This window comes from Lynx canadensis, chromosome F1 (assembly GCF_007474595.2).
Source record: "Lynx canadensis isolate LIC74 chromosome F1, mLynCan4.pri.v2, whole genome shotgun sequence".
NCBI lineage: Eukaryota > Metazoa > Chordata > Mammalia > Carnivora > Felidae > Lynx > Lynx canadensis.
In genome coordinates this window covers 41,352,704-41,373,274 of record NC_044319.2, presented here as the reverse complement: position 1 = coordinate 41,373,274, position 20,571 = coordinate 41,352,704, and the positions used below count along the sequence as shown (strand labels likewise).

The 20,571-nt window shown below is 55.1% G+C and overlaps 1 protein-coding gene across 3 annotated transcripts in view; it reads right to left on the bottom strand.

Moving 5' to 3' along the window:
• PPFIA4 (PTPRF interacting protein alpha 4) overlaps positions 1 to 20,571 on the bottom strand; it is a 51,228-nt gene that overhangs the window by 9,340 nt on the left and 21,317 nt on the right. For all 3 annotated transcript variants that reach the window (XM_030302519.1, XM_030302523.1, XM_030302524.1), the window contains exons 10-26: positions 20,093 to 20,176; positions 19,752 to 19,883; positions 19,412 to 19,474; positions 18,653 to 18,744; positions 15,963 to 16,071; positions 14,175 to 14,383; positions 12,454 to 12,694; positions 11,962 to 11,997; positions 11,612 to 11,745; positions 11,185 to 11,351; positions 8,744 to 8,837; positions 8,166 to 8,247; positions 7,404 to 7,604; positions 6,683 to 6,745; positions 6,060 to 6,086; positions 4,243 to 4,418; positions 503 to 600 (exon numbers count right to left, since the gene is read on the bottom strand). In XM_030302519.1, the coding sequence (XP_030158379.1) occupies positions 503 to 600; positions 4,243 to 4,418; positions 6,060 to 6,086; positions 6,683 to 6,745; positions 7,404 to 7,604; positions 8,166 to 8,247; positions 8,744 to 8,837; positions 11,185 to 11,351; positions 11,612 to 11,745; positions 11,962 to 11,997; positions 12,454 to 12,694; positions 14,175 to 14,383; positions 15,963 to 16,071; positions 18,653 to 18,744; positions 19,412 to 19,474; positions 19,752 to 19,883; positions 20,093 to 20,176 (2,008 nt within the window). The remainder of the gene's footprint in view (positions 1 to 502; positions 601 to 4,242; positions 4,419 to 6,059; positions 6,087 to 6,682; positions 6,746 to 7,403; positions 7,605 to 8,165; positions 8,248 to 8,743; positions 8,838 to 11,184; positions 11,352 to 11,611; positions 11,746 to 11,961; positions 11,998 to 12,453; positions 12,695 to 14,174; positions 14,384 to 15,962; positions 16,072 to 18,652; positions 18,745 to 19,411; positions 19,475 to 19,751; positions 19,884 to 20,092; positions 20,177 to 20,571) is intronic.

Here is a 20,571-nt window from a genome sequence, read left to right as displayed (position 1 = left end):
CACCATCTCCCTCCATCCCTGCCAGCCTGTAGGACTCAAGGGTCAGGCCAGCAGGCTCCTGACTTTCTCCCCAGAGCCCTTGGCCAGGCCATCCCCTACCCCCAGGCTGGAATGGTCCTCTTAGAATCTAAGACTTGTCTCTCTTTCCTGCCCAATGCCACCCAGATCAACACAGTCCATGAGCATTTTCCCAGGCCAGTCCATAGCACTGTCCGAGGGGATTCACTGCATGTGTCCAGTCGGTGGCCATTGTCAGGGGGTAGGGTGGGGTTACAGGTGACCGGCCAGGGCTATTTCTTCTCCACCAGATGACAACGTCCTTTGGGCATGGACTAGGTCTCCCTCATCACCTGAGCTTCCCTCAGGTTTGGAGGCTCCCTAAGGTACAGAATGCCTCTGCTCCCCCCACTCGCCCAGGGCAGGGGACAGGAGGCAGGCATCTGCTCCCCCAAGGCTGCTCTCATGCCTTTCAGAGGAGGCACGCTGAGCCTGCTAAGCTTACCCTTGATCTCATGCTGGCTTTCCTCCCGTCTTTTCTCCAGCTCCTTTCGGTCATAATTCAGCCTCTTCAGACACATGATGCCATACTGAAGACTGGTTCTGCAGGTACATAGCCCCCCCTGAGCCAGAGCCTCAGGGGGGCCACATTCCTGCCACATCTGTCCTACATCCAGCACTGGCCCTAGCATGTTCAGGCCTGTGTCTTCCAGCATAAAGAGCACCCCGGCCCACTCATGCTCCTCCTTTTCCCAGGGCTTGTGTGTGATCCAGCCCAAGACTACTTTCCCTCCTCTGCCTACCCTATGTCCTCCCTCTTGGCCAGGGTGTGGGCCTGATGGAAGGAAAGTTCTCTCAAAGAAGCAACATTCCCCCCACCCAGGCACTGGAATGACCCTACAGATATCTGACCCAGAAAAATAGGACCCTACAGAAAGATCCCTACAAATATTTCTTTGTATCCCCATTTCGCTCAGAGTCCTTACAATGACCTACACGTGCTACATGGCGTGCCCCTGTACAGTGACATCTCTGTTCTTCCTCAAACACAGCAGGCACGCTTGGCCTCTGTGCCTCAGGGCCTTTGCCCTGGCTGTTCCCTCTGCCTGGAACACTCTTGCCCCGATCTGCTGCGTGGCTCACCCCGTCTCCTCGAAGTCTTTGCTCAAGTGTCATCTTCTCAATTCAACGGTCACCCTGTCCACCTGATTTAAAACTGCACCACCACCATCACTACCCCCAGCCCATATTCCCAACACCCCCCCCCTTATCCTGGTCTAACCTTGGTCTATTTTTTTTCCTAGCAGTTTTTATCTATTAACGTACTTTATATACAATACACGTATGGTTCTTTGTCCCTCCCAGTTAGCATGTAAACTCCACGAGGGCAACCCTGTTTTCTTCACTGATCTTTCTCAAACCCCTAGAATAGCATCTGGCACTTAGTAAACACCATAAATGCTTAACGAATGGAATGAAATGGTTCACGGAAAGTACTAAAAGTACTTAAACAGTACCAGGTGCATAGTAAGCATTCAATAAATAATAACTAAACCAGACCAAGAACCATCGAGTCTGCAGGTTAGAAGGGACCCTCCAGGCCACTGGTCCAAGCTCCTATATCATGCAGGTGTCACCTGTGTACCATCCTTCTGCATAGTATGGACACCTGGGCCCAACACCTCTGACGACAGGGAACTCACTACCTCCCGAGGCAGCTCCTTCCACCGTGGGCAGCTTCTATCGTAAGGTCCCTCCTTAACTTGAACACTGCTTGTCATGCAGCCTCTCTGGGTTTTGTCGCCTATCAAACGGAGGAACAGACGTTCCCTCCAAACTCTATTTTGTGGCCATTGCTTTGTGAAATTAAACTATGCTGCTGGCTCCTTTCTTCTCTCCCCCTTCAGCTATACCCAGGCAGCCCTGGGGCCTCGAACAATCCCTCACAGCTCCGAGACACCACTTCTAGGACTTCTTTTCTGGCCCAAGACACTCAGTCATTGCTCAAGCCTGGGTCCACTGGAGGGGGCAGGAGCACACACACGTCCTAACTAGAAATGCCTTTTGTCTCCTTCCAGTCCCACTTGCTATAATTTTCAGTCCAGTTCCGAGGACTTTCAAAGTTGTTTCACCGAAGAGCAAAAATCTAAAGTCAGATCAGCCTGGGTTTGAATGCCAGCTCTGCCACTCCCCGGCCTGGTGGCCCTCAGCACACGTGAGATGAGGTCACGCCTCTCCGGCCGGGCTGCCGTGAGCCTCACAGGTGATCGTGCGTGGAAGGGCTTAGCCCAGCCCCTGGAACGTCCAGGCACTCAGCAACGGTACCACCACTGGGAGAACATTACTGACGCCGTGTGGGCCGGTTCTCCTCAGGACAGCCGCTTCTCTAGAAAAGCTGCTCACTACGACACCATGCTTCCGGGGAAAAGCGCTCAGAGTTAGGTGTGAAGAAGGAAGGATATTGGCCCCATCCTGTATCCACCTGGCTGAGTGACCTGGTGATACTCCACCTCTATTGGGCTTGTTTTCCTCATTAAAAGGAGGGTTTTTAAATATCTTTTTCTCATCATAATAAGGATGATTCAAAATAATTTCTTAAAGATGTAAGAACACGCTTTATGGAAGGTTAAGTGGAATAAAAGCAGGTATACACAAAGTTGAAGTAAAGGGCGTGGAAATGCTTTAGGAACCCTTGAAGTACTCGAGATGTGGAGCTGAATCTGGAAGCATGAATGCAGGCCGAGGCTCTCCTGGGGCCTGGGCAGAGGGTCCCCAGGAGGACCTCCATAGTGCTGGGTGGGGCCGAGCAGACTGACCCTCCAGCAGCCCAGGGACATCCCAGCTGGCAGGCCGGTGGCCCTTCTCTCCGCAGCCCTGTCAGTCATTGACAAGGGGACAGGTGCAGCCAGGCCTGGCAGCCTCCCGGACCCACTGAGACAGAAGATTCCCTTTCAGCCCTGAGAAGGGGTGGGGGGATGGTGGGGGAGGTCACAGTAGAGAGTTCTAGCATCAAAGGCTCTGCAGCATGGTGGCGAGAAGGCTGGACTCAGTGTCAGGAGACATGCACTCAGCTGTCATGCCTGATGCTCCTTCCTGTGCCTCAGTTTCCTCACCCACAAAATAGGGAGGCTAACTAGATCCCTTATGCATTTAACCTTCCATGGTTTATGAATCAGAGAGACCAAGGGACATCCAAGGAGCCCCATGAGAAGCTAGTAAAGCCACATGCCCCCAGCTCCAGCGTTCGTCCCATTACCCTCTCATTCGCCTGGGTTGGAACGCCAGCTGAGCCACTTTCCAGCTGCGTGGCACTCAGAACATGTGAGATGGGGTCACACCTCTCCTGCGGGGTGGCGTAGGCATTAATTAATGGTAAAAGACCAAGAACCTGGCTCAAACAGCGACCTGTGTGATTTGCAGCTAGACGTTAAAAGGACTCCCTCACTACCGTCGACCCCTGGAACATCGGCACCCACCTTGCTCCCCACCCCAAGTGCCTACTGGAGTCAAGCACACATCACTATGCGATGAGTGAAGCAGGACCTGGAGACTGCGCCTACCTGTCTCAGAAGGGCTGTCCCCATGCTGGAATGTGTCAACACGTCTTCCAATTTTTTTTTTTTTTTAAGAGAAGCCAGACATCCAGAATTTTGTGCAAAATCTCCCAGTGTTTGAATACTGGCAACTAAACTCATAATCTTTAAAATACCGTGTCAGCCAAACAAAACACATCTGTGGGCCAAATGCTGCCCACGGGCTGCCAGTTGGAGACCTCCACCGCAGACACTTTTGAACAGAAGACCTTGTCCGCGAGGAGGAGGAGAGAACTGGATGGCATCCTGTACAAAAGGGCGTGGGCTGAGCTGAGAAGCTCAGACCTGGGAGGCAGGCAGGACAAGGGCTCAGAAAGACCCTTCCTCTTAGACACCCAAGCTGGACACTGGTTTCGGCTGGAGCCTCCCCAGGGTAAACAGAGAGAACTCGGCAAGCCCGAAGAAATGAAATTCAGACCTCGGAGGGGAAATCTCCCGGAAAGTGAAGCGAAGGAAAAATGACTTTCTGTGTCTTAAGGGCGGGAGGTGAGAGGGCAGAACCCTCCCTCAAGCTGCAGGACGAGACAAGGACCCGGCTTTCGCAAGGGGGAGACCTGCGGGCGCCCGGACAGGCCGCTTGGAGGCACGTGCGTTGCGGGAGACAGACCCCCGGGGCTGGGGGAGACCCGTGCGGGGCTCCAGCCTTGCTCACCGGTGGAAGCTGTCCACCATCTTCAGGTGGACCCGCAGGTCCTTCTTGGTGAGGTGGTCCAGCATGCGAGCATCCACCAGGCACTCCATGAAGTAGCTGCGGTACTGGGGGAGCCCCAGGCTGGGGAGCCATTCGTTCCCAATCCACTCGTGGTTCATGTCCCCATAGGCCAGGGTCTGGGGGAACAAGGTAGAGGAGCTATAGGGGAGGAAGGCAGTGCTAGTGAACCGCGGCTGGCGTATCTGCTCGAGAGGAACGTCACTCCATCCTCCACGGCGGGTTATTTTCGCTAAGAAGCTGGGCGTGGTAGGAGGTGGGGGTTTTAAATGGAACTTCGTAAGATCTCAGAATGACACGGTTCCCTTCGTGGATCACTTATCTACACTAATGAACAGAAGCAACTATCCAGGCAGCAGATAATATGAAGTCCTTCCTGTCGACCCAGGAATGCATTTGCGGTATTGTGTGGCAGACCTGCCTTCCTGCTGCTCGGTCAGCCTCAAGCCCACTGCGCCCAGGGGACAGGCCAAGTTACAGAGGACCCGCAGAACAGCAAGAAAAGAGCCAATGTCACTTGGGAAACTGGCTCACACATCTACAGGGGAGTTACGTACTGACTCGCGACGTCAAAAGCTACAGGCTGATGAATAGCGTCTGAACAGCCAGCACTCAGTTCTCTGAGGTCTGATGTCCACTCCAGGAATTCTCCAGAACCCCTGTTTCCCAAGCACCCTCCACGCCCCCGTGACCCTCCCCACCTGCTCTGGTTGTCACCTCCCGCCAACAGCAGGGACTTCCCTGACCACCTATCCTTAGAAAGACTGGGTGAACAGCAATCCTCCATCATGGTTTCCTTACCCTACTTGATTTTTTTAGGTTGAAAAACTTATCTTTGAAAATGAAACCGTTATACACACAAAAATAAATGTAGCAAACGTTCGCCGTTAAGCATAAATAAGTGAAGTTAACATTGATGGACAACACCAACCGGTTGTGTCCACCTTACGCTCTCCTTCCCCGTCCTGTCCCCTGCCGCCCGTCTAGAGGTAACTGCCCGTCTAGAGTTTTCTATCATTCCCTTGCTTGAAAAACATTTTTTACAGTCCTTATAATCACCAATGCATATTTCTCTAACAAACGTATTATTAAGTTTGCTTGTTTTTGAGTTTTAGTATAAAATTCTATGACTCTTTTGGGACTTAGACTTTTCACTTGACGTTGTATTTCTAAAATTCATCCATCTCCCCTGCTGTTTTACTGGGTGAATGTACACGACGATCTGTCCAGGCCCTGGTTTCTGGCTTTCCCTGTGCTGTTTCACGGCACGTGGATCCGCGTGACACAGTGCTCACTGATGGGTTTATGCGCTTAGGGTCTATCTCTCTCCTAGAATATAAGTTCTGTGGGGCTTAGAAAGGCCCCTGATACCTAGCGGCTACTCAATAAATATTTGCCCACTGAGTGAATGAGTAAAAGGCCTTTGCCCAGCTCACAGCTGTGCCCTCTGAAAGGGATGGGGTGAGGAAAAGGGTTGGTACCAATCTCAGTCTCATGGTTCCTGGGAAGAGAGGGGAAGATGCAGGCATGCTGGGGGCCTCCAAGGCTCCCCACCTGCCATCCTGAGAAACCAGAAGCTAGAGGGCAATGAGGAGGGAGGGTGCTTTAGCGGCAGGAGAAAACCTGTCCAGGGCTTTTCATGCGAAGAGGGACATAAATAGACTGGGACTCAGGGTGTCCTGTCGGGCAGACAGCCTGTTGGGAAAAAAATCTGTCCTGAACTCCTGGGAGGTGGCTCTGGACAGGGAAGGGGGTCTTACCTGAGCCCAGCTGCCCTCCTCACTGTCCTAGCGGGAACGATGTGCAGCGTGTCAGGGGAAACAGGCAAAGTCAAGAAACCTGGAAGCGTCCACCCCAGGCCCCATCGAGAAGAGGGAGCAGACACACCAGTGGCTAGGAGGGTGACTAGGGAGAGCTTGTTGGGAGGACCAAGCGAGAACACAAGGCTGGCACATGTGCCTGTGTTTGCAGTGAGGGGGGAGCGAATGTGTGTGTGGCAAAAACACGTTTCCACACCTCCCCAGCTTGGCTCGCAGCCCCGCAAGGGGCCAGGCTCTCCCACTCCCCGTCCCTCCACCAAGGGTCAGCACAAGGGAAAGGACTCCGGCTTCAGGCCCACAGCAGGGCAGACCACTCCCATGGCCAGCTCTTCCCCACTGGCCTTGGAGACCCCCCCAGAGATGGATCCCCACACACACGCCAACTCTTCCCATTCCCACCTTTCTCCCAACCCGCCACCCTGAGAACAGAACCCGACATACATCAGGGATACCAATCTCGTATTAGATCGACCGCAACCCCCTCTGACTCCCTAAACCTTCCCCTCATCCTCATGGGGGTCATCAGCCCTCAGCCCAGGCCCAGGGCCCAGGGCCAGACTCACTGTTTTAGTGGGTGTTGCCAGAGTTTCCATCTCTTCATGGGTGACCCAGACATTTCCGGAAGACTGCAGGCAGAGAGGAAACCTAGCTGGTCCCACGTGTGGGTCCCCGAGATCCCCTTGAGGCCGGGAACCCCAAGGGCAAGGACACACATCCCTTCCCCTGAGTCCTCCCACAGGCCCAGCCCCGAGCCCTGCATACTGTCTGGCTCAGAGCAACTCCCTCTATGACTGTATCCACACTGCTCGACACAGTGTCTGGGACCAAGAAATGCTCAACGGATGTTTCCTGAAGGAATATGAATGAATGGGGCAGATCTGGAAAGCCGGGTGATGCCAATCAAAGAGACAGCTAGTATTAGCCTGAGGGTCCATGGAGTAGTCTGTGTTCTTGTGGAGAGGTTGGAGGACCAGGACAGAATTCACAAATGCCCTATCCCCTCTGCCTCCCTGAATCTGGCAACAACACAGAACCCCAGAAGCCCTGTCCTGGAAACTCTGCCCGGAGATGTGCGGTTGTTGGCACAGTAGGGCAGAGAACCAGTCTGCTGGGATCCTCCTGGAATCAACGTCAGCCCCTCCTGGAGACCAGGTGGAGCCCTGAGGGGACTGGAAGGAAGGGGCAGGAATCAAGTTACTAGCTTCCCAAAGACCAACGGGAAACTTTCCAAATACTACTCCAGGGCTGCCCAAAAACATCCTGGGTGAGGGAGAGGCCACTCACAGTCCTGGAGGTGGGTGGGGCGGAGGGGCTGGTCAGCGACACCATCTCCTGGATGGCCAGCCGGAGCTTGAGCCGGTGCAGGGCATTGCTGATGCCAATCTCCCGTTGGATCTCTGTGTCCGACAGGGCCGACATGATGGCACCGCTCTTGACATTGGCCCGGCAGGCGGCCACGTACCAAGCAGGCATCCCCACCCAGAGCTGCAGATACGGGCACAGGGGGTAAATTCAGCTCCTTCCCCCAAGATCTGGGCCCTGCTGCCACGAGCTTGACCATACCAAGGGGGTAGGGCCAGGCCTCCTCCGCGGACTCAAAAGAGCAAACGCAGAGCAGAAGAACTTAGAAACGTGGAGATGACCATCCCCAAATGCCTCTCTTCCCCATTTTACAGATGGAAAATCTGAAGCCTGAGAATGTGAGGAGATTTTCCCAACATCGTACGGGTGATTAGCTCCTGGGGACAGCCTATGGGAAGAGTCAAATTGCCTGTGGAAGCCTATGGCTCGGTGACCCTTAGCGCCCCTTGTCCAAACCCACCTACCTGCGAGGCAACATCAGTAAATGGCATCAGTTCTGCCCTCCAAGGTAACTGGAAGGGAGCGGGGCTAAATTCTAGGTGTGGCACATGTGCACTTGGCAGGGGAGACACGGGATGGGAAAATTCTAGGGACACCATCCCTCTACCTACAGAAGAATCCTTGTCCCACCCCACGTACCCTTCCCACCGGTCCTCTGAGTAGACTTCCTTTGCCCAGACTTACCTCCAGCCAGGAGACCACAGTAGGGCCATCCCACTGGGCAAAGGGCATTCCTTTCCTGCGGGCATCTTCAAGCAGCTGGTGTCTTGTGGGAAGAGGAACAATAGACTCACTAGTCTTTCCCTGTCTCTCAACCATGCTTACTCCTGAGACCATGGCTGTGCTGAGTGGGACTCCCACAACCCTACTCCCCACCACTGGACTGTCATCCCTGCTCCATGCCTGAAGCAGTACGATGCCAAGACATGGGGGGAGGAAGTCCCCTCCATCCCCACATGGCAAGGGGAGGCTCTTCCTTGTTTGCACAGGGCCTGACCCATAGGCATTGTGGTCTGCTCTGCGAGAGACCCACAGGGCCAGGATCACTCTCCCACTGCCCCCCCCCCCGCCCCCCAGCCTCCTTCTCCGGGTGGGTTGCCCTAAGAACCACCTCCCAGCCCCTGATGTGCCCATGTGGACCAGGCCAACTCAGTTCAGAAAGGGCCTTGCCACGCTCTGGCTGTCTGGGCTCAGTCCCATGACAGGCCAAGTAGGTGAAGGGTTGGGTGCCATCCTGGCAGAACCTGGCCTGTGGCTCTTACTTCTTCTTCAGCCGCCGGTCCTTCTCTGCCTGGGTCCCCAGCTTGGCAGGCACCATGGGCTCCTGCAGACCAAGCTCGGAGTCTGTCAGCATAACTGGAAGGGAAGATGTGGCATGTCAGCCAGTCCCTCTCCTTCTCCTCCCTTGGCCTGGGCCAGGATTGGGGAGCAGACCAGCAGATGTATAACAACCTCAGTGTATAACAACCCCGGAGGCCTGACGGGACCATCCACTATTCCTGGAGCCTCTGCCCAATGTCTCTACATCCAGGCATCCCCACAGTGGCCATCAAATGGGTCACCCAGCCCAGACTGTCTGCCCTGGGAGCCTCAGCCCTGGAGGCGTTTTCCAGCCCAATGGACCGAAGTTGCCACACCCTTATACCAGCAAAATCCTAGACAGAACTTATCCCTCCTCCAAACCGGGGTGCAAAGGAAACCCCGAGAGCCACCCATGAGGCGGGCTACGGGCTCAGAGGATTAGCCTCATCTAGTTGGGGCGGGGAAATGGGCACACTAAGAGATATGCCTCTCGGCCTCTTTCTCAGGGGCACACTTGCACAAACCACAAAGGGGAACATTCCAGCTCTGTCTTCTTCTATAAGGATCTCCTGAACAGATGCCAAAACCCACAGAGTTCATGGCAGGGGCAACATCTTAGAATTCATGAAGTTCTGGTCACTCCATACAGCACAGATAGCAGTAGGTGTGGATAATCCAGAAAACGAGGTGAGATGCTGTCTTAGATGCCACTGGGGCGCGGGGAGCGTAGAAAACCATGAGACTTCGCACAGATCAGACTTTCTCGGCTCCCTCCCAGCCCCAAATGTGGTCAGCTCCACGACTCCCTGCACCCCTGTGGGCTGGGGGCAGGGTGCTCCATCCACCTCAATCCCCTCCCAGGGGACAGGTGCCCACCTTTCCTCCTCCTCCTCCTTCTCCTCCTCCTTCTCCTCCTCCTCCTCCTCACCCAGCTAGCTATGTACTGATTCACACCTTGTTCTGATTCACACCTTCCCTGAGGTGCAAGGTCTAATTATGCCTTTGGGTTCAAAGGTGCCTTTCTTCTAGTTGATCGGGTCCCCTTGCACGCAAATGTCAATGCTCCCAGGTCCCCTGCACATAATTGTCAATGCTCCCGTGGCCTTGGGGGAACTTCTCAAGGCCCTTATGAGCTGGCCCCAGCCTAGGATCCAAAGTCATCTCCTCCACTCCTCCCACCCCTTTCTTCCCACTTTCAAAAGACTCCAATGCAAACAAAGCTCTTGCACCCAGAAGCTGCCTTTCCCAGATCCCCAGTTCCCTCACATACAACTCTTCTTAGCTGGGCTAATTCCTACTCCGCCTTCAAGCTTCAGCCCAGCTGTTACCTAGCAGAGGAAGCCACTGCTGGCGTCCCTACCACTCCATGGCTGAGTTCTGAGTTCCAGAAGCACCCTAAGCATATCGCTATCATTACACTATTTTGGAATCATCTCTTTATTATTTCCTTTCCACTAGACACTGAGCTCCTTGAAGGAATGGCCTACTGCTCCAACACCCAACACTAAGCCTTGTATATAGCAGTTAATAAATGTCTGTTGAAAAAAATGACTGAAAAGATGACAGAAAGCAGGAGAGGGGGCGGGAAGGAGCAAAGGAAGATAGCTGGCATTTATTGTGTACCTACCATGTGCCAAGCACGTACGAGAACTTTTTATATTAGCACAGAGGTAGTAATGCTCTTTCCCAAGCGTTTACGCGAATATAAGGTCTACGAAGCCATAATGAGGCATTACGATACGTTGCGTCCGAGGGTCAGGTATACTAGAAATAAGTTCTAATCACGAACTGACTCTCCTAAAGAAAGAACCAAGAGGGGCGCCTGGGTGGCGCAGTCGGTTAAGCGTCCGACTTCAGCCAGGTCACGATCTCGCGGTCCGTGAGTTCGAGCCCCGCGTCAGGCTCTGGGCTGATGGCTCAGAGCCTGGAGCCTGTTTCCGATTCTGTGTCTCCCTCTCTCTCTGCCCCTCCCCCGTTCATGCTCTGTCTCTCTCTGTCCCAAAAATAAAAATAAACGTTGAAAAAAAAAAAAAAAAAAAAAGAAAGAACCAAGAAATTCTTCCCGAAGGCCCTGAGAACACCCGAAAACCTCCAAACTGAAAGAAACCTCAGAGGGTCAATCTCTCGCTCCAGACAGGAATCCCTTCCACATCGCTCCAAATAAATACCTCCCTCCCTGCAGCCTGGAGCTTCTGTGGCAGGAGCTAGCACCTCCCGAGGCAGCCCGGGGCTCTCACGGAACAGATCTCACGGAAAACCGCTGCTCTCTGGAGCCGAAATCTGCCTGGCTGTGCCTTCCACCCACTGGCCCCCGGGAGACAGGGGGAGAAGGCTGGATCTGAGTACACCCTCCTCTCTGGCCCCTCTACTTGCACCCGTTCGCTAGGAAGTGGACAGAAACCATGGCCCGTGGCTCCATCTCGGCTCAGCTGGATCAGCCGGCCCTTCTCCTTCTTCCCGAACAGGCGGCCGATGGACGACTTGATGCCCTTGCGCTTGGCACCCTTGTGCAAGGAGTCCTGGCTGCTGTTGCTGCTGCTGGGGTTGCTGCCCTGATCCTCCAAAGCACTACAGGATGACAGCCAGGAGCGGGTGGAATGAAAAGAAACATACTTTAATTATAGCAGGAGTCAGGGACGTTAGACCTCAGGAAGAACTTAACAGGAGGTTGGAGGTGGGGGGCGGGTATGATCAGAGCAGGTGACCAAAGGAGATGTGGGAATGTCCTTCCACGATGGCATTTCAAAGAGAAGTGAGATGTTCTCTTGAAACAGGGAGGACATGACCATGGCGGTAGAGAGACTCAAGGTGGGGCCCGTGCCACTTACCTTTTGCCTTCTTCCTGGCTCAGGGCTGGGTGGCCAAGCTTCTCTAGCCGCAGCGTCCTGGGTGAGGAAGGAGGAGAAGTCTCACATTTTATGGTGGCTTTATCCTCCCGGTTCTCTTCCCGAGACACTGGCGACTGAACAGACAGTGAAGCCGTCAGGGGATAGAGGGAGAGATCTGGGGCCTGCCTACCCAGCCCGGACAAGGCAGAGGAGCTTGGAGAAACGCAATGGGAAGGCCTGGGGCCTCTCTGAGCCCAGACTCAGACTCAGGGGCCCAGGGGAGAGAGGCCGAAAGGGAAGGGCCTGGGAGAATTAACCCGTTAGTACCTGGGTCCTCAGGCAGCACTCACCAGCAGCTTCCTCCTATGCTTTCTTAAGTCACTGGGCTGGAAGAGAGAGTGAAGGGTGAGCTCAGAATCACCCTCTGGAGGCCTGAAAGTCAACCCCAAGGGGAACCTGGTGGTCTTAGGATGAGAAGATAGGATTCAGTGCCTCACACAGGCCTTGAGAGAATACGAGAGCAGAAAAAAAGCTGGCCTGATGAAATAAGTCAGGGCCACCTCTGGAGGAAAGGGAGAGGTATGGGCAGGGGGTGAGTTTCTTACGCATTCTGTGCTTATCCAAGAGAGAGGGTTCAGGAAGACATGACAGGCCCTTTCCAAACCCAGAAGGACATGTTGGTGGCCTGACATGCCGGGGTCTGCACACATCATGGGAAGAAGATGCCAGCCCCAACTGAGAGGGAGGGAGCCCTCCCCTGCCTTAGCAGCTCCCCTCGGCCAGCCCCCGACGCAGAGCCCGGCCATGACAGGGCCGCTCATCAACTGCCCCAAGACTCTCACCAGGGTCATGACCCCCATGCGGTCCAGGTCCTGGGCTGCACTGCGGGAGGTGAGCTTGGGTGTGGAGCGGCCGCTGAGCGGAGGGGACGCGCTGGCCAGGGACAGGGCGGTCAGAGAGGTGGGGATAGAACCGCGTTTGCGCAGCTGGGTCAGGTTTAGGGCCTCCATGCTGCCGCTGGTCACTCGAGTCTCAATCTCCTCGGCACGGAGCTCTGTGGACTCCTTCTCTTCCTGGATCATCCTGGGGAAACCAGACCCTGAGTCGGCCCCTCCGAGGCCCAGCAGGAGGCCGGTGGCGGCAGCGTCCGCGCTCACCACCCTGGGACCCCGGGCAGAAGGCCATGCCTGGGGTGGGGGAGCCACGCTGTGTCTGGCATGGCCTCGCCGACACAGCTGGCCCTGCCCACCGCAGCTCAGAAACATCGCTCTCTCTCTCCCTCTCTCTGCGTCTCTCGTCAGCTGGCCTCACGTAACAAAACTCCCCAGTCTACCAAAAGAAGCTGCGGGAAAAGGAGGCATGTAGTCAGTGGCATACAAGCCATCCTGGGAGGCAGAATTCTTGACGTACCACTAACTATGCGGGCAACCCTGAGTCAGGCTCTCCGGCCTCAGTTTCCCCATATCCCCAACGCCAGGAGGGGTCCGAGCCAGCAGTTCCCAAACCCAGGTCCTTCCCCAAACCCATTGTCCTTTAACTGACAATGACCCCGAAGGAGTTTTCCCTGTTAGACAGAAAAATGAGAAAACTGATGACCATGGGAGGGGGGAGGGCCGGGGGAGGGGGAGCGCGTGTGCACTCTCACACACGCGCGCTGACGTAACATGCCTTCTGTCCTCCGGGAGCAGGGCTTGTCTTTATCCTGAGAGTGTCTTCTGACGCTAGGGAATGTTAAAACGCCCTTTCTTTTGTACAATGGCTGTGATAGGAAACAGCAGCTACCATTCCCGATTGCCTTTGCAGAATAAAAGTTGGCGGCCCTGTGTGTGTGTGTGCGTGTGTGTGTGTTATGATGTTTTCCTTTTAACTGGTCTGTGAAATCCAAAAGTGTGGGAACCACAGAACCAGATGCCCCCGATAGCCCTCTAAAGCTCTGATGCACTCGGGCTCAGATTCTCCCTTGCCGTTGGTGATAAACATTAATAGCCCCCCTACAAAGGCAGGGTAAAGTACAGGGCTTGGTAACTTTCCCCGCCACTGGTTTCCGCTTGATGTCTTGTTAGGGATGGAAGACATGCTACAGTGCACTGAGTGTAGACCTGAGTTTGAATCCTGGTTCTGCCACTTACTCTGTGGCTTTGGACAAATCACTTAACCTGTCTGGTTTCCGTTCCCTTGTCTGTAACATGGAAATAATGCTGCTTCCCCCGGAGGCTAGTGAGACTGACAGCAGCATTTATACAAAGCTTTCACCCTGAGGTGACCTCAGTAAGTACGAGCTAGGCTCTTAGCGATGACTTTTAGCTGCAGGAACACAGCCTCCCAAGCCCTAGGAGGGGAAATGAAGTCTGAGAAGTCAGTCTGAGACCCCACCCCTCTCCGTCCAGTAGTGGGCCTGAGACCCCCCCCACACACACACACACACAGAGTCCCTAGACCAAGCACTCGAAGGTGCAGCTGTTGGAGACAAGCAAATACATGAAGAATTTTTCCTGCAGTGCCCAAACCCAAAGGGGCCCCTGTCCTTCAAGGTACCTCCCAGACCCTCCACCCCTGCCCTAACCTGATCTCCTCGTTGATGGCATCCAGCTGCTCCTGGAGCATCATGGCCAGGGTCTGGGCGTCCGAGTGGCCGCTGGGAGAGACAACATCCACGGAGCCCACCAGACCCCCTGGCTCATCCTCATCCACGTCGGAGATCTCAGGGTCGCTGTCAAAGGCAGGGGTGGCTGTGGGCGCCAGCACCCCAGGCAGTGGAGAGGGCTCCCAGCCCTTAGCAAAGGAGGGGAGAAGGGTAGTAATAAGACACAACAGACGGGCTGAGGAGCAGGACCCTCCCCACCTGTACCAGCAGCACTGGCATCTCCGGGGGACTTGTTAGAAGTGCAAAATCTCGGGCCCCGCCCCCCGCCTTCATGATTCAGAGTCTGCATTTTAACCAGATTCCCAGGTGATTTATGTGCCTGTTCAAGTCTAAGACGTAATACTTCCAATTCAAGGAGCCAGAGTGGCAGAGTGGTTAGGCACAGATTCCAGAGAGAGACTGCCTTGCTTTGAAACCTGCCGGGCAACTGTGGTAAAGCTGTGTCACCTCTCTGTGCCTCAGTTTCTTCGTCTGTACAACAGGGATAGTAGTAGAACCTACTTTGCAAGTAATTATGAGAACTGAGTGAGGAAATGCATGTGAGGCACTTAGCACGGTGTCTGACACAAAGTAAGCACCGTATGTAGGCTATCCCTTTCTATTAACACAAACTCTCCAAGAGTAACCAGACCCAGGCGACAAGAGAAACCAAGCAGTCCTGACTGCCTTGTGTCTCCCAGAGTTTCAGCACATCACCGGGCCCTGTAGTCAACCCTGAGAGGTGGTGGCTTCTCAGAAGTCACCTGCAAACCTCGTCGGTGGACAAAGGCGTGGAAGAAGGAAGAGCACAGAACTGAATGAGCCAGCAGAGCAGGGGAAGAAAAGGAAAGGGACCAGAGACAGAGAGGTGCCCTAACCCCATCCTCTGGGACCCAACCCCCCAAGGTTCCCTTAGGGTTCCTTTCTAGCTCCTGGGCACCTGCTGTGTTCTTAAAAACAGAAAGAGCAAAGGGTGAGGGGAGAGAGAATGAGAAGCCTTCGTTCAGGCTGCGATTCCATCAGACGAGGGCTTTCCTAAGGGCAGAGATGAACCTTCCCCTATCAGGCTAGGAGTCCCCCCTTCTCTACATGTATGTTGTAGTGCCTCGGCGCATGTAGAGGGCCCGGGCTCAAGACAAAGCATGCTTAACCATTATGGGGTTAAAACAGAATCACATCGCCCCCCAAAAAAGAGGAAGTTGGTCCTTTTCTGCCCCTATCTTTCTTGTTCCCTCCTCCCGCCCCAGTTCCCCAGGCAGTCTCAGCATGAACTTGAAGCTGCTTCTCAGAAAACTTCAGGTGCCATCCCCAGGGCCAGTTAACCTGCCATCCCTCCCTCAACTCCCCCACAAACCACAGCTTTTGTTCCAGAAAGCTTGCCAATTCCGTCTCGCCCCTGCATCTCCCACCCCGACCACTAGAAACACACGCCTGCACGCCCAGGCACACGTGCACACACTTCAGTGGGGCCTCAGGGACTGGCTGGCCGCCCGCCAGCCCCTACCGCTTGCCCACCAGGAGGCCAAAGTGAGGGGGCACAGCTGTTGCAGCTGACAGTGGCCCCAACCCCGGCTGCAGCTGTTGTCCACGCGGGGGGGGGGGGGGGGACGGGAGGGGGAGGATTTGCACCGCACGCCAGCCGTCTGTGAAACTGGAGCCAGGCACGCGGCTGAACTGACCCCAAGCTCCCTGGGGAGACCCCTCCACACTCACCCCTCCACCCCTCACCTTGGCAGACTCCTCCCGCAGTGCCGAGTAGCGGCGATGCAGACCTGAGGGCGCGTGGGTGGCTGTGCTCAGGGAGAACCGCACGTCCGCTGCACTGCCCATATGCGACCTTGAGGGTTCAGGGGGAGAAAAGGCCAGCCCTGAAGACTGAGTGCCCCAGCTCACACCCGCTAGGTCCAAAGGGTTAAAGGATCTTCAGTTTGGCGAAGAGGAGTCTTAGCAGGCAGAGAGCTATTGTAAATGGTTTAAGGACTGCCATGTAACCAAGATTCGATTTATTCTCTGGTGCCCCAGGGATCAGAATGGTCCAGGGGAGAAAGTTCCAGGGAGGCAGCTTTCCATTTAACATAAGAAGCATCTTGGGTGCACCTGGGTGGCTCAGTCGGTTAAGCGTCCGACTTCGGCTCAGGTCATGATCTCACGGTTTGTGAGTTCGAGCTCCACGTCGGGCTCTGTGCTGACGGCTCAGAGCCCGGAGCCTGCTTCGGATTCTGTGTCTCCCACTCTCTGTGCCCCTCCCTGGCTCACGCTCTGACTCTCTCTCTCTCAAAAATAAATGAACATTCAAAAAAAATTTTTTTAAGAAAACATAAGAAGCACCTACGAATGGTAAAATTTGGCTTGGGATGCATCTGGTGGCTTTAGAAAAGCTGTCTGTCTGTCTCTCTCTCTCTCAAAAATTAACATTTTTTAAAAAAATGTTTAAGGTGGAGTGGGGTGGGGCGCCTGGGTGGCTCCGTTGGTTAAGCGTCTGACTTCAGCTCAGGTCACAATATCACAGTTTGTTCAAGCCCTGCATCGGGCTCTGTGCTATCAGTGCAGAGTCCTCTTGGGATCCTCTGTCTCCCTCTCTCTCTGCCCCTCCCCCGCTCATTCGCACACAGGCTATCTCTCAAACATAAATAAACATTAAACAAAAATTTAAAAAGCTGAGCTCTCCATCAACGAGTTAGTCAAGCAGCAGCTCTCGGGCCCTGAAAAGAATGGTGTGGGAGAGCTCCCGGCATTGAGAGACTTTGGAAGGAAGGATCTCTAAAAGTCCTTTTAATCCTGAGGGCCTTTGCTTCTTCGCTTTCTCCTAAGCAACATTCCTTGGGTTTCCCCATAATCTGGAAGAGTCCCTAGCCAAAATTCAACCCAGGCATATTTCCTACCCCCAGGAAACTTCAGGACACCCTGATACCGTATCAGAGACATGGGCTAGAGATGCCCCAAAGGTCTATTTCAACTCTGAGATGTTAGAATCCCAGTTCTGATGCTCTGGAATGTCTGGAAGCCTTCCCTAGTGACACTTCTTCCCTATGCCTTCCCAATTTGGAAGCCTTGAGGGGGCCCAGGGCAAAGGGACAGGGCAAGCCTACAGCGGATTGTACAAGGTAGCTGCAGGGAAAAGGGAGTTTCTGCTTATCTCCCTCTCCTCCCCTGCAGTTCAGTCCCAATTCCATGATGGGTCCTGTATTTCTACGGTCAAAGCCAAGAATTCCCAACCATTAAGGAAAGCAAGCAGTGGCAAATGGCTTGATATACTCTAAGTCATGTCTTATTTATGGGGGGGGGAGGGGAGGTCTCTTCTGAGAAACCTATGGGAAGGAAGAGGTCAGAGGAATCCCACCTACTATTTCCTGTTTCCACTCCCTGCTTCTCTCCATACTCCTCTCCTATACAACAATTTCTGATGAACTTGAAGATGGTACTTACATCTCCACTATTCCAGACAGCCACAGGCTTCTTTTCTTCAAATTCAACGTCCCTTTCCCTAACTCAAACCCTACCCCTCCACACATTTATATGCATGTACCCATTTCCTTCAGGGAAGCTGATCCCCATCTCCCTGATATGGCAAGAGCACGACCGAAGGGAACCTGTGAGACTCTCTTCTGTGACACTTTGGTTTGGAAAGAAAACAGCCAGGAGCCATGAACCTCAAGTGGCATCACCTACTAGTATCTTCAGTCTTCACCTTGCCTCTCTGGGCAGAGAAGTAGGGGCAGGATTGAGGTCTGAGTTCAATGTCAATGACTTCGCAAAATGTGGGGGTGAGGGTGGGGGGGGAATCCAGTAGTTCCCTAAAACATGGACCTAATTCAAACATTAGGTAGAAAGCTCCACTCACCATCTCTTCAAATGTTTTTGGAAAAAGGGATGTCACCAACCGTGGACATGGCATCTCAACTTCCAACAGTAAGGAAGTCCTTAATGCCTCATTTCAGTCTCTCATGCTGCCTTTCTGCCCCCTGCTTGCTACCTGAACCTAGGCGGTCCTTAACTCTCAAACAACAATCCTCCAGAGCCCTAAAGATGGTGACTCAAAAGAACTAGAATGAACCAGACATTCGCCATGAGCAAGTCCTGTGGGACATGGGTGAGCATGTAACTCAGCAGACCCCTTGCAAGGGCATCATGCCCTCTGTCAAGGAAAACAGCATGGCCTGTGTCCCATGGCACTGGGGAAGGAGCATCCTGTCTTTACTTGCCTCTCAGCATCCCTCAGCTCAGAGGACAGGTGCTCCTTCTAAGCTGCCCAAGTGAGCTAGGTGACTTTGACCAAGTTCTTGGAGCCTCAGTGTCCCACCCTGGATAGGAGGAGGACCCCTGAGGTCCTGGGCGGTCTTTTGGTGGGAGGAAGTCTCCTTCCTCAGGGTCCATCCAGGACCCCATCCCAGCACGCCCAGCCTCCCGCGCTCCAGTACCTGGAGTGGATGCCATCCACAAACGGCCCCCCTCGACCCTTCAGCTGGTCCACCTCTTGGCGCAGCTTCTCAATCTCTTCAGACAGGCGGCCCTGTGCCAGGCAGACCCGGGGTGGGGGTGGGACCAGGGAGGGGCGGAGAGGGGAGAGAGGGACAGAGAGGACAGCAGAGTTGGGGAGAAGCAGAAGAATGTACTGCAAAGTCCAAAGCCAGGGGCCCCCGGCCAGGCTCACAGATGACACCAAGAGAAGAGGTCCAACTGGAAAGGGAGCAGAAAGGTCGGCAGTGGGCAGGCAGAGGGGCAGGGCCGGAAGAGGGTCTGTCTTGGGTAAGGATTCTACCGGAATAGGCCTGCTGAGCCCTCACCACCACACAAACGCATGGCAATGGAGGCTGGGCAGCAGAGGGGCGCCCGGTGCCCGCCCAGACCTCACAGACATTGCTGAGGCAGGCACAGTGCCTAATCCTCCCAGAATCACCAGACTCCTGCCTTACCAGGTTTGAGGGCCCCACCAAATCTTTCCCTGGGCCCTGCCTCTCTGCTGCCCACCCTATGCCCTATGCTTATGGCCTCCGTTTCTTCTTTACATGTGGGTGGTGATGCACCCACCGTGACGGGCTCTAGCAAGGATCAGTGAAATAGTCTGTGCCCAGACTAGCGTGGTGCTGGGTGTCAGAGCAGCTGCATGAAACACAGGCGTGTTCCTCACGGCAAGCCCGGCCCTCCCAGGCTGGCGGGGCTGGCCGGCAGCTGGGTACCTTGTGATGGTGCTGCTCCTCGATCTGCCGCTGGGAGCTCTCCAGCTCCTGGATCAGCGTGTTCTGGGGGAGAAGAGCTGCGAGCTAGGGACTCCGCCCCGCACCTTCCCCCTCCCCGCCCCACCTCCCCAGGCCAGCCCGCCCCCCCCCCCCCACCCTTCCCGCTCCTCCTTTCTCCAGCCTCCCTGGGGTCAGTCCACTAGTGTCTGCGGAATGGACACGCCCCGCCCCTAACCCTCTCACACCGATTCCTCCCCTCGGGGCCCGCCCGGCTCCACCCACACCCACCCCTCGCCCCGCCCCGGCAGCCCCGCCCACCCGGGCCGGGGTCCCACCGCACCTTCTCCTCCAGGGCCGCCATTCGCTCCTTGAGGTGCAGCTGCAGTCGCTCGTTGGACTCGCTGAGCAGCCGGTCCACGGTGTCTGACAGCCGCTTGTTGTGGTCCTCGTTCATCTTCTCCCGCTGGCGCACCTGCATAGCCAGCACACCTGGCACCAGGTCACCCCAGGCCCTTCCCGGGGAGCCATCCATTCCCCCCCAGTTCCAGCCCACTCACCTGACCACCTCCTCTGCCCCTCTATGGCTCTGTCCCTGGCCAGGCCCCTCCCAGCTCCCACCATCCTGGGAGGCTGCCCTGGGGACAGGGAGGGGGACCGAGAGCCCCGGCCCGGTGCCCTCACCCTTGCCAGCTCCTGGTTCTTCTCCTCCAGCTGCCCCTCCAGCTGCCGCAGGTGTTCCTCAATGTTACCATGCCTTTCTTCAGCCTGGAAGCAGGGATGGGTCAGTGCAGCCTGCTGAGGCCCCCACATCCCCCAGTGCCAGGGTGCCCTTGGGGGATCAGGGCCTCAGTACCAACGAAGCCTAGCCCTCGACCTCTCACCTCGGAGCAGAACTGCCATCACCACTGCCCTTCTCCCCAAGTACTCTCTACCCCCTGCCAGGTGTTTTCCCCACCCCATTCTTCCTGCTCAGGGCCTGCCTTAAAACATCCCAGGGGCACCTGGGTGGCTCAGTCGGTTAAACGTCCGACTCTTGGTTTTGGCTCAGGTCACGATCTCATGGTTTGGGCCCCACATCGGGCTCTGCACTGACAGTGAGGAGCCTGCTTGGGATTCTCTCTCTCTCTCTTGCTCTCTCTCTCTCTCTCTGCCCCTCCCGC